The following is an 18,127-nucleotide window of genomic DNA, read 5'->3' as shown; positions in this document are numbered from 1 at the left end:
CCGCATATCGGTAGAATAATACCTCTTGCTTAATACTATGAGATGGCAGCCCCTATCCATCATTTTCTTTTACGTCATTAGGCTGTTTGCACATGCGCTCATTCACGAAAAAGTCGCCATATTTGTATAAAACGATCGTCATTCTCTTATTTAATAGTATTTTTTGGTGTTGTTTTGATACTATAATAAAAAAATTGCAAACAAAAGCATCGTTTTCAAAATTTTATTGCAAAAGCTTCGCGTTTTTAATGATAAAAGTTGTCTACAAAGATGGACGACAACGATAGAATGATGTCACGAAAAAACGAAGGATACGTGTAACACTAGATAGAGATTGTCATGCTGCATGTTCAGATGCAGCAAAGCCTCAGCTGATATAAATATTAAATTTATTACAATTGAATAACATCAAATTAATTTGAAAATTCTTGATGTGTTTAAAATAGTTTGATCAATGCATTGTTGAGCATGGTAGCTGCAAAAATTTGAATTCTATATGACTATGGTATAGAAGTACCTCGAACTTCCCTTCTGGCTCAACTAAAGGCTTGAATAAAACCGTCTGGAGGTTATTGTTCATTCACAATGTTTCCATGATGCACCTGATGCACAAATTTATTTTCTTTGACATTTTTGACTGGTTATGTCTTTTTGGCACAGATTTTTCTTCTGAGCATTTTAACTGCGATCAAGTTTTGTCAATTTTAATCTTAAAACATCCTGACAGTCAGATCATCTCAAACATAAAAAACAATCACAAATGTTAGTAAAATACCGATACTTTCTGATAGAATCTATACTTTTTTATGTAAGTTTCATGTATGTCAACTTACTTTCAGGGTATATCGGTTGACTGGTAGACTCTAAGCAAACGGAGTTGGGTTCCGGGATGAGAGGCTCGGTGAGTGTTGGTTCTTCGCTTACTAACACTCTTTTGCCTGCAACGCAAAGAAAGTATCTATAAGCAACGCAAAGCAAGTACATGTATCTGAAAACCTCCCCAAATAAAGGGAGTTGTCTTGCTGAACCATAAAAAGGGAAAACAACTTTGATATGAGTGATGTAAGTTTGGATTGCATGAACAGTTTGAGGAGCTTTTTTACCAAACAAAAATCCTCATGATACTGTCAACCTTTCTAAGTTATCCTGATATTATATCATAAACCTCAGTAAGTTATCCTGATATGACAGGGCCAACCTTGCTAAAGTATCCTGATATTGCGCTGTCAACCTTGCTAAGTTATTTTGATGTTGACCTACAGTAGGTTGTAAACCTTGTTAACCTTGATGTAAACCTTAGTAAGGTATCCTGATAATGCACTGTATACCTTGGTAAGTTATCCTGATATTACACTGTATACTTTGGTAAGTTATCCTGATATTACACTGTATACCTTGGTAAGTTATCCTAATAAGGAATTTTCACCTCCATTCATAAGTAATAATCTGGCATAAGAAATTGATTTGCTTTTCTTGTTCACACTGCCCATTCTTGACCTGCAATACTACACAGTAGAACACGCGAAACAATGGTACGACCTGGTAATGATTTTGTGGCCTTTTTAGAAAATTACTTTAACTATTCATGTGAAGTAAATGTTTATTTTAAAACAAACATAACCCTTTGAGCCCTGACGGCCGGTAATCTGGCGTTGCATAGCGTGTGCCACAAACCCTGACAACTGGAAAACACGCAGCTGCATGGCTCTGTTTACAAGTGCTGTTTCTAAGTAACAGCGTAAACCAATTAACTTTTGAATAGGGCATTAAACCAAAAAAATTTACTTTCATTTTTGTGGTTTTGAAATATCTGTATTAACTCCATATATTATTATTATATTATATAACTAATATTATTAATTATTTATTATTATAGCAATTTTAGTGCAACGATAAGACGAAAAAATTTGATACAACTCATTTCTTGGTATGTGATAGATGATTATATGCAGATGAAGAATTATGTGATACTGACTGAAATTTTGCAGATTATTTTGCTTAAAAAACGATGCTGCACAAGTGCTCGACGATGAAGATATATGATGATGATATATGATGATGATATATGACGATATCGCAAATGGTTTTAGAATTTGCTAAAATCGTATGAATTTTTACGGTTTAGCCCAAAGAACTGTGAAACAATTTTGTTTCGTTTGGTGATATTTATTGTGTGTTGTTGGACTTGTTTTCCAGAGCACTGCCAAGTATTTTTTGATTATGAGCATATTTAGATATATAAAAATTGAATGAAAGCTTCAAACCGTCCTACTGTCATGTCCTACAAATTGCCCAGGGTACTGACATACATTGACGCCGGCCAGGGTTACAAGGGTTAAGAATTACATAAAAATAATAACGCTACACCCAATACAACATAACTACAAATATTTCTCCTATCGCAAATATTTCTTCCACTAAACGAGTGCTAAATGAATATTGCTGAATAAATAATACAATACCAGCAGCTATCTGTGCAACAGCTAGTTTTCCAGAACCTTCTCCACTGCATTGTACAATGACTTGTTTGGTGAGGACGTGATGAAGGTAGACAACTCCACTGTAACCATTTTTTTCGCACTCAATTACCTATGAAAGAGGAATACACGTAGATAACACAATTCCTGATATTGATAGAATATGAAATAATAGATTAATACAGAAATCGTATAATAATATAGATACGAACTTTTTTGTTGTTAAAAACTTGACAAAAAGTGAATTATTTTTGAGATGCTTGGGCTGAAATAAAACTAACTAGCCAAATGCCTAGCATTGCATGGGTAATAGAATAATTACCTAGTGAACTTGAGTAACTTACCTAGAAAGCTAGATCTTTACTAAAATCTATACTAAAACGATACCCGCGTTCTGAGCCAGCTTATCAATCGTTACGCGTAACAGTCAACAATGCTAGTTATTAATACCAGGCAAGCAATCTCGGGACTTTCAGATCTAGAGGCAGCGATCTTAACCTTTAAGGCATTAAGCTAAGCGGAATACAATGGATCTATTGGGCAATTAAATCATTAAATCATCAAATAAAGTCATTAAATTGGTTAAGATAATCACGCTTAAAAGCTTGCTTGGGGTTAATAACTAGCACCATTGACAGTTTACAATGAAAGCTAGCCCAAAACGTGCATGTTTTAGTAAAGATCTAGCTTTCAAGGTAAGTTACTCAAATTCATTAGAAAACTATTCTATCCTTCGTTTTTTTGTGACGTCATTTTATAGCTTTCGGCCATCTTTATAGACAATTTTTTCGTTAGAAACACGAAGCTTTTGCAATGATAATTTGAAAACAATGTTTTTGTTTGCAATTTTTTATTATAGTATCAAAACAAAACTTAAAAGTACTAATAAATCAAAGAAAAACGATCGTTTTCTACAGAAATGGCGGCTTTTTCATGAACGAGCGCATGCACAAACGATTTGATGACGTCAAAAAATACGATGGATTACCTGCGCAACTCCAGACATTCGGCTAGCTATTTCATATAGAGAAAAATGATATGAACTACCAGTAAATTAATGTATGATCTCAGTCTCGAAACAAACTAGGGTCGTATCTCACGGTATTACTGTACTAGACTGCAATAAGATTAATCAAGCCAAGAGAACAGACTTGCTTAAAACCAACAAAGTTTTCATACAATAATTTTAGCTCAAGATTGAAGCCGTCAATATGACATTTATATGTTTAGGCAATCATAAACCTTATTATTATATTATTATTATTCATTTAGGCCTAGGTGAACTAAGAATAAAAGCTGCATATCAATGAAGGAATTTACAACATAATTAGGGCCCTTATTACACCTGCAGGTATTGACTGTTTCCTTTAAGCGAGTCAAAAAATATCTACAGTAAATGCTTGCAAGTGAAAGAAAACAAAATTAAATGGTTGAATTAAATTTCAGGTTGCAAAAGTTGTGACACTGATACACATCACTGCACATTGAGCAAATCAGTTATAACGAGAACTGTAAGATTGTCATAAAAGCATTTAACAGCAAAGGCATTAGATATGGACCAGCAGAAAATTTGCGAAACTGTTAGAGACCAGACAACTTACTACTAGCGAAAGTAGTGTCACTGGGAAATATTTTTGTAACAAATTAGCTAGATTATTACTAGCAGCTACGGAGGAAGGGGGGACAACTACAAATCAGCGAGATTGTTACTAACAGCTACGGAGGAAGGGGCGGGGGACAATTACAAATAACAATTGCTATCATTTCTGCAGTTGACTACCAATGAAAGGTTTTGCACATTCATCTAGTTCTCACAGCCAGGGTGAATTTAGATCTTAAGTTTTTGAAAAATCCTGTTTAAAATAGCCTAATATCCGTAACAAAAATCCTATTTTTAATACGCTTACAAATGCTTTGATAAAAAACCTAATTTCAGTTGCCTTTTACCAGTTACCTCAGTTTCTAATGGTACTATTGGTCACTATAATAATGTTTATAATAGCATTTTAATAATAATATTTATAACAGTGTTTTAATAATAAAGTTTATAATAGTGTTTTAATAATACTGTTTATAATAGTGTTTTAATACTAAAGTTTATAATAGTGTTTTAATACTAATGTTTATAATAGTGTTATAATACTAATGTTTATAATAGTGTTTTAATACTAATGTTTATAATAGTGTTTTAATACTAATGTTTATAATAGTGTTTTAATACTAATGTTTATAATAGTGTTTTAATACTAAAGTTTATAATAGTGTTTTAATACTAATGTTTATAATAGTGTTTTAATACTAATGTTTATAATAGTGTTTTAATACTAATGTTTATAATAGTGTTTTAATACTAATGTTTATAATAGTGTTTTAATACTAATGTTTATAATAGTGTTTTAATACTAATGTTTATAATAGTGTTTTAATACTAATGTTTATAACAGTGTTTTAATACTAATGTTTATATTAGTGTTTTAATAATAATGTTTATATTAGTGTTTTAATAATAATGTTTATAATAGTGTTGTAATAATAAAGTTTATAATAGTGTTTTAATAATAAAGTTTATAATAGTGTTTTAATAATAATGTTTATAATAGTGTTTTAATAATAATGTTTATAATAGTGTTGTAATAATAAAGTTTATAATAGTGTTTTAATAATAATGTTTATATTAGTGTTTTAATAATAATGTTTATATTAGTGTTTTAATAATAATGTTTATAATAGTGTTTTAATAATAATGTTTATAATAGTGTTGTAATAATAAAGTTTATAATAGTGTTTTAATAATAATGTTTATATTAGTGTTTTAATAATAATGTTTATATTAGTGTTTTAATAATAATGTTTATAATAGTGTTGTAATAATAAAGTTTATAACAGTGTTGTAATAATAAAGTTTATAATAGTGTTTTAATAATAATGTTTATAATAGTGTTTTAATAATAATGTTTATAATAGTGTTTTAATAATAATGTTTATATTAGTGTTTTAATAATAATGTTTATATTAGTGTTTTAATAATAATGTTTATAATAGTGTTGTAATAATAAAGTTTATAATAGTGTTTTAATAATAAAGTTTATAATAGTGTTTTAATAATAATGTTTATAATAGTGTTTTAATAATAATGTTTATAATAGTGTTTTAATAATAATGTTTATAATAGTGTTGTAATAATAAAGTTTATAATAGTGTTTTAATAATAATGTTTATATTAGTGTTTTAATAATAATGTTTATATTAGTGTTTTAATAATAATGTTTATAATAGTGTTTTAATAATAATGTTTATAATAGTGTTTTAATAATAATGTTTATAATAGTGTTTTAATAATAATGTTTATAATAGTGTTGTAATAATAAAGTTTATAATAGTGTTTTAATAATAATGTTTATATTAGTGTTTTAATAATAATGTTTATATTAGTGTTTTAATAATAATGTTTATAATAGTGTTTTAATAATAATGTTTATAATAGTGTTGTAATAATAAAGTTTATAATAGTGTTTTAATAATAATGTTTATAATAGTGTTGTAATAATAAAGTTTATAATAGTGTTTTAATAATAAAGTTTATAATAGTGTTTTAATAATAAAGTTTATAATAGTGTTTTAATAATAATGTTTATAATAGTGTTTTAATACTAATGTTTATAATAGTGTTTTAATACTAATGTTTATAACAGTGTTTTAATACTAATGTTTATATTAGTGTTTTAATAATAATGTTTATATTAGTGTTTTAATAATAATGTTTATAATAGTGTTGTAATAATAAAGTTTATAATAGTGTTTTAATAATAAAGTTTATAATAGTGTTTTAATAATAATGTTTATAATAGTGTTTTAATAATAATGTTTATAATAGTGTTGTAATAATAAAGTTTATAATAGTGTTTTAATAATAATGTTTATATTAGTGTTTTAATAATAATGTTTATATTAGTGTTTTAATAATAATGTTTATAATAGTGTTTTAATAATAATGTTTATAATAGTGTTGTAATAATAAAGTTTATAATAGTGTTTTAATAATAATGTTTATATTAGTGTTTTAATAATAATGTTTATATTAGTGTTTTAATAATAATGTTTATAATAGTGTTGTAATAATAAAGTTTATAACAGTGTTGTAATAATAAAGTTTATAATAGTGTTTTAATAATAATGTTTATAATAGTGTTTTAATAATAATGTTTATAATAGTGTTTTAATAATAATGTTTATATTAGTGTTTTAATAATAATGTTTATATTAGTGTTTTAATAATAATGTTTATAATAGTGTTGTAATAATAAAGTTTATAATAGTGTTTTAATAATAAAGTTTATAATAGTGTTTTAATAATAATGTTTATAATAGTGTTTTAATAATAATGTTTATAATAGTGTTTTAATAATAATGTTTATATTAGTGTTTTAATAATAATGCTTATAATAGTGTTTTAATAATAATGTTTATAATAGTGTTTTAATAATAATGTTTATAATAGTGTCTTAATAATAAAGTTTATAATAGTGTTTTAATACTAATGTTTATAATAGTGTTTTAATAATAAAGTTTATAATAGTGTTTTAATAATAATGTTTATAATAGTGTTTTAATACTAATGTTTATAATAGTGTTTTAATACTAATGTTTATAATAGTGTTTTAATAATAAAGTTTATAATAGTGTTTTAATAACAATGTTTATAATAGTGTTTTAATAATACTGTTTATAATAGTGTTATAATACTAATGTTTATAATAGTGTTTTAATAATAATGTTTATAATAGTGTTGTAATAATAAAGTTTATAATAGTGTTTTAATAATAATGTTTATATTAGTGTTTTAATAATAATGTTTATAATAGTGTCTTAATAATAAAGTTTATAATAGTGTTTTAATACTAATGTTTATAATAGTGTTTTAATAATAAAGTTTATAATAGTGTTTTAATAACAATGTTTATAATAGTGTTTTAATACTAATGTTTATAATAGTGTTTTAATAACAATGTTTATAATAGTGTTTTAATAATACTGTTTATAATAGTGTTATAATACTAATGTTTATAATAGTGTTTTAATAATAATGTTTATAATAGTGTTGTAATAATAAAGTTTATAATAGTGTTTTAATAATAATGTTTATATTAGTGTTTTAATAATAATGTTTATAATGGTGTCTTAATAATAAAGTTTATAATAGTGTTTTAATACTAAAGTTTATAATAGTGTTTTAATAACAATGTTTATAATAGTGTTTTAATAATACTGTTTATAATAGTGTTATAATACTAATGTTTATAATAGTGTTTTAATAATAATGTTTATAATAGTGTTGTAATAATAAAGTTTATAATAGTGTTTTAATAATAATGTTTATATTAGTGTTTTAATAATAATGTTTATAATAGTGTCTTAATAATAAAGTTTATAATAGTGTTTTAATAATAATGTTTATAATAGTGTTTTAATACTAATGTTTATAATAGTGTTTTAATACTAATGTTTATAATAGTGTTTTAATAATAAAGTTTATAATAGTGTTTTAATAACAATGTTTATAATAGTGTTTTAATAATACTGTTTATAATAGTGTTATAATACTAATGTTTATAATAGTGTTTTAATAATAATGCTTATAATAGTGTTTTAATAATACTGTTTATAATAGTGTTATAATACTAATGTTTATAATAGTGTTTTAATAATAATGCTTATAATAGTGTTTTAATAATAATGTTTATAATAGTGTTTTAATAATAATGCTTATAATAGTGTTTTAATAATAATGTTTATAATAGTGTTTTAATACTAATGTTTATAATAGTGTTTTAATAATAATGTTTATAATAGTGTTTTAATAATAAAGTTTATAATAGTGTCTTAATAATAAAGTTTATAATAGTGTTTTAATACTAATGTTTATAATAGTGTTGTAATAATAAAGTTTATAATAGTGTTTTAATAATAATGTTTATATTAGTGTTTTAATAATAATGTTTATATTAGTGTTTTAATAATAATGTTTATAATAGTGTTTTAATAATAATGTTTATAATAGTGTTGTAATAATAAAGTTTATAATAGTGTTTTAATAATAATGTTTATATTAGTGTTTTAATAATAATGTTTATATTAGTGTTTTAATAATAATGTTTATAATAGTGTTGTAATAATAAAGTTTATAACAGTGTTGTAATAATAAAGTTTATAATAGTGTTTTAATAATAATGTTTATAATAGTGTTTTAATACTAATGTTTATAATAGTGTTTTAATACTAATGTTTATAATAGTGTTTTAATACTAATGTTTATAATAGTGTTTTAATACTAAAGTTTATAATAGTGTTTTAATACTAATGTTTATAATAGTGTTTTAATACTAATGTTTATAATAGTGTTTTAATACTAAAGTTTATAATAGTGTTTTAATAACAATGTTTATAATAGTGTTTTAATACTAATGTTTATAATAGTGTTTTAATACTAAAGTTTATAATAGTGTTTTAATACTAATGTTTATAATAGTGTTTTAATACTAAAGTTTATAATAGTGTTTTAATACTAATGTTTATAATAGTGTTTTAATACTAATGTTTATAATAGTGTTTTAATACTAATGTTTATAATAGTGTTTTAATACTAATGTTTATAATAGTGTTTTAATACTAATGTTTATAATAGTGTTTTAATACTAATGTTTATAATAGTGTTTTAATACTAATGTTTATAATAGTGTTTTAATACTAATGTTTATAACAGTGTTTTAATAATAAAGTTTATAATAGTGTTTTAATAATACTGTTTATAATAGTGTTTTAATACTAAAGTTTATAATAGTGTTTTAATACTAAAGTTTATAATAGTGTTTTAATACTAATGTTTATAATAGTGTTTTAATACTAATGTTTATAATAGTGTTTTAATACTAATGTTTATAATAGTGTTTTAATACTAATGTTTATAATAGTGTTTTAATACTAAAGTTTATAATAGTGTTTTAATACTAATGTTTATAATAGTGTTTTAATACTAATGTTTATAATAGTGTTTTAATACTAATGTTTATAATAGTGTTTTAATACTAATGTTTATAATAGTGTTTTAATACTAATGTTTATAATAGTGTTTTAATACTAATGTTTATAATAGTGTTTTAATAATAATGTTTATAATAGTGTTTTAATACTAATGTTTATAATAGTGTTTTAATACTAATGTTTATAATAGTGTTTTAATAATAAAGTTTATAATAGTGTTTTAATAACAATGTTTATAATAGTGTTTTAATAATACTGTTTATAATAGTGTTATAATACTAATGTTTATAATAGTGTTTTAATAATAATGCTTATAATAGTGTTTTAATAATAATGTTTATAATAGTGTTTTAATAATAATGTTTATAATAGTGTCTTAATAATAAAGTTTATAATAGTGTTTTAATACTAATGTTTATAATAGTGTTGTAATAATAAAGTTTATAATAGTGTTTTAATAATAATGTTTATATTAGTGTTTTAATAATAATGTTTATATTAGTGTTTTAATAATAATGTTTATAATAGTGTTTTAATAATAATGTTTATAATAGTGTTGTAATAATAAAGTTTATAATAGTGTTTTAATAATAATGTTTATATTAGTGTTTTAATAATAATGTTTATATTAGTGTTTTAATAATAATGTTTATAATAGTGTTGTAATAATAAAGTTTATAACAGTGTTGTAATAATAAAGTTTATAATAGTGTTTTAATAATAATGTTTATAATAGTGTTTTAATACTAATGTTTATAATAGTGTTTTAATACTAATGTTTATAATAGTGTTTTAATACTAATGTTTATAATAGTGTTTTAATACTAAAGTTTATAATAGTGTTTTAATACTAATGTTTATAATAGTGTTTTAATACTAATGTTTATAATAGTGTTTTAATACTAATGTTTATAATAGTGTTTTAATACTAATGTTTATAATAGTGTTTTAATACTAAAGTTTATAATAGTGTTTTAATACTAATGTTTATAATAGTGTTTTAATACTAATGTTTATAATAGTGTTTTAATACTAATGTTTATAATAGTGTTTTAATACTAATGTTTATAATAGTGTTTTAATACTAATGTTTATAATAGTGTTTTAATACTAATGTTTATAATAGTGTTTTAATACTAATGTTTATAATAGTGTTTTAATACTAATGTTTATAACAGTGTTTTAATAATAAAGTTTATAATAGTGTTTTAATAATACTGTTTATAATAGTGTTTTAATACTAAAGTTTATAATAGTGTTTTAATACTAAAGTTTATAATAGTGTTTTAATACTAATGTTTATAATAGTGTTTTAATACTAATGTTTATAATAGTGTTTTAATACTAATGTTTATAATAGTGTTTTAATACTAAAGTTTATAATAGTGTTTTAATACTAATGTTTATAATAGTGTTTTAATACTAATGTTTATAATAGTGTTTTAATACTAATGTTTATAATAGTGTTTTAATACTAATGTTTATAATAGTGTTTTAATACTAATGTTTATAATAGTGTTTTAATACTAATGTTTATAATAGTGTTTTAATACTAATGTTTATAATAGTGTTTTAATACTAATGTTTATAACAGTGTTTTAATAATAAAGTTTATAATAGTGTTTTAATAATACTGTTTATAATAGTGTTTTAATACTAAAGTTTATAATAGTGTTTTAATACTAAAGTTTATAATAGTGTTTTAATACTAATGTTTATAATAGTGTTTTAATACTAATGTTTATAATAGTGTTTTAATACTAATGTTTATAATAGTGTTTTAATACTAAAGTTTATAATAGTGTTTTAATACTAATGTTTATAATAGTGTTTTAATACTAATGTTTATAATAGTGTTTTAATACTAATGTTTATAATAGTGTTTTAATACTAATGTTTATAATAGTGTTTTAATACTAATGTTTATAATAGTGTTTTAATACTAATGTTTATAATAGTGTTTTAATAATAATGTTTATAATAGTGTTTTAATACTAATGTTTATAATAGTGTTTTAATACTAATGTTTATAATAGTGTTTTAAAAGTAACAAAATTCATTACGTACTTCATACTTTTTTTAATCAGCTTTAACTAAGCATCATAAAAGCTAGTCTTGATAAACACCCCATTTTTTCACTGCACTAGCAATAGAATAATGATGGCAATTTTCAGGATACAAGATTACAGGGCGAAGGTGAGTAATACAGAAGGGATATCACATCACATAAGGCAGCGCGTCATGCGAAGGCAGCAATGAGAAATATTAGAACATGCTAATAGGAGGTAAAGCAGGAGGAACAAGATAATTTAGTCTTTGATGAAACAAAATCTGAAAATTATTTCTTAATTGTTCAAATTTCCTGAAAGTCTCACGCGTAGTCAAGTATTTCACTTGCCAAGTCTTTCATCTGATCACAAAGCTACCACCACGCTATTCAGTATGGAATTCACAAAAAATATTAGCAATACCAGCATGAAAAATGAAGTAAAGCATGGTCAGGCAAAGCTATGCTTACAATATTGCATTTAAACAATATAATAGCTATATTAAAATTGCAAATCATATATGCAATATTTGACTAATTTAAAGCAGTGTTTGCTTAATTGGTTGCTTCGACTTAGCCAATAATCTGTAAAAATTGAGATTTTCAAATTAAGTCATGAGTGTAGATGAATCTATGACATTAAATACGCTTACAAATTGGGATACAATCTCTTGGAAGATATCAGCAGCCATTATTCAATCAACAATGTTTGAAGAGCTCAGTGGTGTTTGAAGAGCTCAGTGGTGTTTGAAGAGCTCAGTGGTGTTTGCAGCTGTATCCTACTGTATATACGTACCTAAAACATGGAAATGTTGCAATTTACACGCTGTTTATTTCAACGAAGGTAACAAAAGTGAAATTCATTAAAATTAGGAAATGCTATAAAACATGCAATTCCCAAAACTAGTGCAACAGAAAACTTTAAAATCTTTACTACAATAAAAACCATGTCTAAGAGCGTTAGGAAAAAATATTGCACCATATGAGATTTGAACACGGACACTTAGGTTTTCAGCCAAGCAGGCTTACAACTGCATCACTTGATCACCTTGGTGCACAATTGAAAAATTAGGCATATAGTTCTTACAAATGATGATCATTCACGGCGCACAGATCTGGCAGTATACAAATATTAACAAATTCAAGTCGAGTAGTATCATATAGATGGACATATAGTATCATTGTATATATATATACCATAGTATCATATAGTGGACATATAGATTGCAGCGAAATCAGTAATTTCTAGGTCTTATTTGAACTCAATACTTATATAACCTTTAAGTGCCATTTCTGCATTTTTGCAAAAGCGCTTTCGTGATAAAAGTGCCAATTTCGAATTTCTGCATTGGCTCAGAATAGCTGAAAATTGATAACCAGCGAATGGGCACAATGTTTACAAAATATCTACAAACCTTAAATATTTACAGTAAAAATATATTTAGATTGCCTATGAAGCAGTTCTAGAAAGTTAACAGGAGTATTAAATTAATAACGATGAAAGTAACGATGAATAACGATGGATAACGGCAAAATAGCAACCATTTAATTGTGATGTTGCAAACGCTTTTTAAAATATTTATCACACTTTCAAAACTTTGTGACAGCCCCCCTTAACCCGAGTTCCAATACAGCATAAACCTTTATGCATCTATGACATATCAAAAAGAAACAAGGCTATACTGCTTGCTAATCGCTTTTCTCATCAATAGAAAAAATGATGTTTCGCAAAAGTCAATTATCCAACATTGTTCGTTTTTATAAAAAGACTTACATTTTGTTTGTTGATTGATGTCCAACGTTGTTACAATATCTTATAGTTTAAATTCAAAACCTTTCTTTGTGGGATCACTCGTGTTTAAATTTAGGAAGTTTCTGCTATCGATAATAATATTTTGAAAGATGCAAATTTATTTGTTAGTCGATCGCACGTTCTTCAGAGTTTCATTTTCGGTTTGCACAATATTAATATTACGTTATGTAACTCTGCATTAATTTCTTGTCTAAACTGCTTTCGCGTGATCTAAATGGGAGCGCACATCTTCGATGGTCAATTACAACGATTTACTTATTCTTTCGAAATAACAAAGTCTATTCTGCAAAGTAAGACTAATAATAAATATTTTATACGTCTACAATAAAGCAAAACAACAAACTATTTTCAGTATAAAAAAGCGGTACTAACTGTTTGTTGTCTATTCGTACCCAGGGGTCAAGCTTAGTATAAAAGAAAACATGTTTTAAAGCAAAGTTGTATATTAAAAATACTCACTAAATTGTATGAGGCAAAATTTTAGCAACCAATACATAATTGCTGCTTTGATAATGCCTAAAAACAATATTCAACTTATGCAGAAAAACATACAGCTTCTACAGCCTATAATAAGTCCCAGCATGCAATACTAGCACAGCTTGAGCTTAAACACTGGGTAAACAATGCAACAAGGAAATTAATAATCTGACCTTGAAAGAGGGTTGAAAAAGCCAGACGATAACAACAATAGCCACAACACTTCTTTTATCAATGAATTAATGTTCAGACCCTTTGAAACTTGCTAGCTAGCTATAAATAGTTATGCAATGATCGGCAAAGCAAATAATCCAAAAAGCCTGCAGATTACAACTAATATGACAAGTGTAAAAGCCCTTAACAAGATAACTCTAGAATGCTTTAAATCAAACTAATATGGAGTACAGATATGGGAAGTTTGTTTTATGTCCAATCATATCATCTGAAAACAAGAAAAAAAAATAGAAACGACGAGGGCTCATTGTACAATAGCATGGCTACTATTGGCTAGTCAAGGTGTGAGTCCGTGTAAGGAGTGGATAACCAAGGGAGCACAGACATTATGTCCGTGAGTCCAGCAGGTACTTTTTGAAAGATCAAAGCTATTCATATTGCTTATCTCTCTGATGTAAACATGTAGAGAGTGGAATGCATCGGAAAGCAAGTACGCCACATGCCTCTGGACACATGAAGACAGCAAATTGAGTGGTTTGTAGTTTGTTAAATTTGTAAATAAGAATTGTCTACTTTTTGATCATAGATTTTCACTGCTTATACAAGAGGCGAGTCAATGAGTGATGAGTAGGAATGGTTCAAATATAGTGAAACTTTGCTACATTTCATCAACTAACGCGATTATTGGTCCTAGTCGTCCAGGAATCTCAATGTTGATAAGAGTTTACTACCGCAGCACAAAACCATGAACATGAACTAACACAACATTTTACTAATTTTTATAAGTATTGGTATTTTTTTATTATTTGTGACTGCTTTTCGTGTTGGAGGTGCTCTGACTGCCAGGATGTTTCAAGATTTAAAGTGACAAAACTTGATCGTAGTTGAAACACTCACAAGAAAAGAACATGGCGACGTGATGCCACTAGTTGTGTGGCTACCTGTCTCTTTCTCATTATTGATACCATCTATTGCGATCATGTTGCAGTTCCACCCATCTCTATTTTGTTGGTCTCTTTGTCGAAGCGCAGCTATAGATGTCATAACCACGCCTTTGCTTAAATATGAGCCTTCCACAGAGGGATCCCATTCAAACTACTATTATATTTCTGGACTGGGTAGGTCAACAAAAACAGAAAGTACATCAATTTGAAGCTTGATGTTTTAGCTTTATACTGATATTATTTTATTTGCATCACTTCAAAGGTGTAAGTTCATCTTTAAAACTATTTTCAAGGTCAGAACTCTTGAGCTTTCTTCATACCAGAGTCAAATTAAATACTCATAATCCTTTGTGTTTGAATATGATCTAACATAAAAGGTCATAAGTGAGACCATGGGATGTAGCATGACGTTTTCTTTTTGTAAACGTTACACAATAGCTGCCTCTGATACTGTATGGTTTCACACAGAATCAGAGACAGCCAACCCGAGACAGCCAACCAAACACCAGAGACTGAAAATTAACCAACATGAGTGTAGATAACATGTAATCAGGATAAACAAAGCCAGGGTGTTGAAACAATCTTTAGCATATTCAACCTTGCTTTAGAAATTTTGTATTATTATAGCATATTATTATTATTACTATTGTTAGTATTATTCTACTATTATGGCATAATATGATCCTTTCGCTATAAAGGTCTGCTTAGGTTGCACCCTTCCTCTCTCTCAATTCACTGTAACTGTACATGTCTTACTTGCTTTTTAACATGCAAGTAGCACATGTGCTACTTGCGTGTGAAAAATTTACATACAGCAGCATATACACATGCAAGTAGCCTGCGTGCTAGTTGTTCTCAAAGAAATCGGTGGGATGTCTAAAATGTCTATTTTGTTTGGAATGCTCATGTCTCCATAGCTAATTCTGTTGCCCTCTTAAAATGCATTAAAATTTAAGATTGCCAACTTGATGATAAAATCAGTTGAGTCTAATAAAAATAATAGACTGAGAGTGGCCTGGATAATGTAGCATTCTTGGCCAGTATACAATCCATCATTTTGACGTCATCACCCTGTTTGCGCATGCGCTCGTACACGAAAAAGCCGCCATCTTTGCAGAAAACGATCATCATTCTATTGGTTAATAGTATTTTTTGCTGTTGTTTTAATACTAAAATAAAAAAATTTGCAAACAAAAGCATTCTTTGCAATAATTAAGTGCAGAAGCTTCGTGTTTTCAACGATAAAAGTTGTCCATAAAGATGGCAGACAACGATCAAATGACGTCACGAAGAAACGATGGATTGTAACATTATTCTAACATTGTTACCATTCAATGGAGACTGTATGAAAAAATGGGGACTCAATATTCACTTGGTAATGCTTGCTGAGTTAATCTGTTAGCTTTTTGATCACCAATTAAAGCCTCATTATTACGCATCTTTAGCATATTCAATCTTGCATTTGGACATTCTCTAACCTTTAACTGCCAATTCGTACAGTAAATAGAGGGTTTTCTGACTACATAGATTTTATGAAAAACAAACAGCTAGACACATTAACAACTGAAAAGATTAAAACTAATCAATTAGAAAATTTTGGAACAAATACTTGGCTCAAAAGAACACAAGTGATCGCAAGTTATGTCACACATGTTCGAAACTTGATTACCAAAATGACGCCCATATAGGCTCAGTGATCATTTGGTCAAAAATTTGTATCTTTAAAAAGGGACCGAATGTCACATGTACCTTTCATAAATAGTTGATTTTGTAGTGTATTGAAATCATACATAACATATGGCTGCTTCTTTCAATGCTATTATTCAACTCTGCTAATAGTATGCACTTTTAATTAGCCTTCGTAAATTATTTATAATGCGTCTTCTTGAATAGGCGTCAATATGATTATGATATAACCTGGTTGAATACTTTGTCCTAATTCATTGACTGCTTTGTTTCATTTAAACGCATGATTGTTAGTTGAGTAATTGTTATGCTTGATATTTGGTCAATTGCCTAATAAGTCTGCAAGTGAAACATCTTAAGTGTGAACAACTCCAAAACCTAATGATTTTGCTAAACAACATTGTTCTAAACCTTAACATTGGTTATTGTTGCCAACATCGTGTGCTAGTGGTTTGGTACACATTTGTGTTAAACAACACTGGCCACTGTTTATTTATTGTATTTATGTCTATTCGTGCATTATTAGTCTTTTACATGGTTCTAGCTCTAACACTGTTTATTTTTGTGCGTTGAGATTCAATAACACGGCCAATCAATTAGACTTTGTTTTGATGAAAAAGGTTATGCATGTGCATTCAAACACTAACACATTTTGTAGAATACCGTAAATTTCACTTTACACGATACTGCGACAGAAAAACAGCAAGCACGGGTTTTGCCGATTTTAAAACACAGACATTTTTATGCGATCAAATTAAATAATTGGGTATGGAATGTACGGCGATCATTTTCAATAATGTTAGTTTTTTCATCTAAAAGAGAAAGTAAACATTTGTCTGTAACATGCCTTCTGTAAACGCCCTTTGATAAGCTACTTGCGTGCAAAGGAACAAATAGATTGGGCAAACACTGCAAAAATAATAACCCGCTCACATAAAAGAAACCACAAAGACGCACCAGCCATTGCTGATAGAAAACCCAGTGATGATGGGTGGATCCAATGGAAATAATAGGTAAGTTTACATTTTTGTCTTACAAAATGCTTACTTACGCATGCTCGAAAACATTTACACAAATAAATTTGAGTTTGAGCACGTGTAGAGAGTATACAAACGTACATGTAGCAGAAAGATGATATTATCAACAAATTTGGAGGGTTATTTTTTCGTTTGCAGTGGCGTTTCCGGCATGTAGATCGTAATTTGGGCTATAACCATAGATTTAGTCAGAACCCTAGCTAAGCCAGCGTCGTTTAGGGAAAGTTACGCTACCAACGGAGCTTATACAAACGCATCGAAAGTTCCAAACAAACAGACCACGCCTGCTTTTATATAGAATTACAATGGACCAGTCTTAACTGTCTTTGTTTATCAGCCAATAAAGTTACTTTGGGTAGCCTTAGAGCACTATCAAGTATGCCACAAAAAAGCTCAGGTTTTGCTCTAACTCACAATGCAGTTATAAAGGTGAC

General features: G+C 26.4%; 1 protein-coding gene across 3 annotated transcripts in view; it reads right to left on the bottom strand.

Annotated features, from left to right (window-relative positions):
* The window catches only part of LOC137401466 (zinc finger protein 436-like), a 34,060-nt gene extending 16,238 nt beyond the window's left edge, over positions 1 to 17,822 (bottom strand). For all 3 annotated transcript variants that reach the window (XM_068087819.1, XM_068087820.1, XM_068087821.1), the window contains exons 1-5: positions 17,775 to 17,822; positions 12,332 to 12,358; positions 12,216 to 12,293; positions 2,463 to 2,589; positions 834 to 938 (exon numbers count right to left, since the gene is read on the bottom strand). In XM_068087819.1, the coding sequence (XP_067943920.1) occupies positions 834 to 938; positions 2,463 to 2,589; positions 12,216 to 12,254 (271 nt within the window). In that variant the 5' untranslated portion in view covers positions 12,255 to 12,293; positions 12,332 to 12,358; positions 17,775 to 17,822. The remainder of the gene's footprint in view (positions 1 to 833; positions 939 to 2,462; positions 2,590 to 12,215; positions 12,294 to 12,331; positions 12,359 to 17,774) is intronic.
* Between the last annotated feature and the right edge of the window lie 305 nt (positions 17,823 to 18,127).

This window comes from Watersipora subatra, chromosome 8, assembly GCF_963576615.1.
Source record: "Watersipora subatra chromosome 8, tzWatSuba1.1, whole genome shotgun sequence".
Lineage (NCBI taxonomy): Eukaryota > Metazoa > Bryozoa > Gymnolaemata > Cheilostomatida > Watersiporidae > Watersipora > Watersipora subatra.
This window is presented reverse-complemented; position numbering and strand designations above follow the sequence as displayed.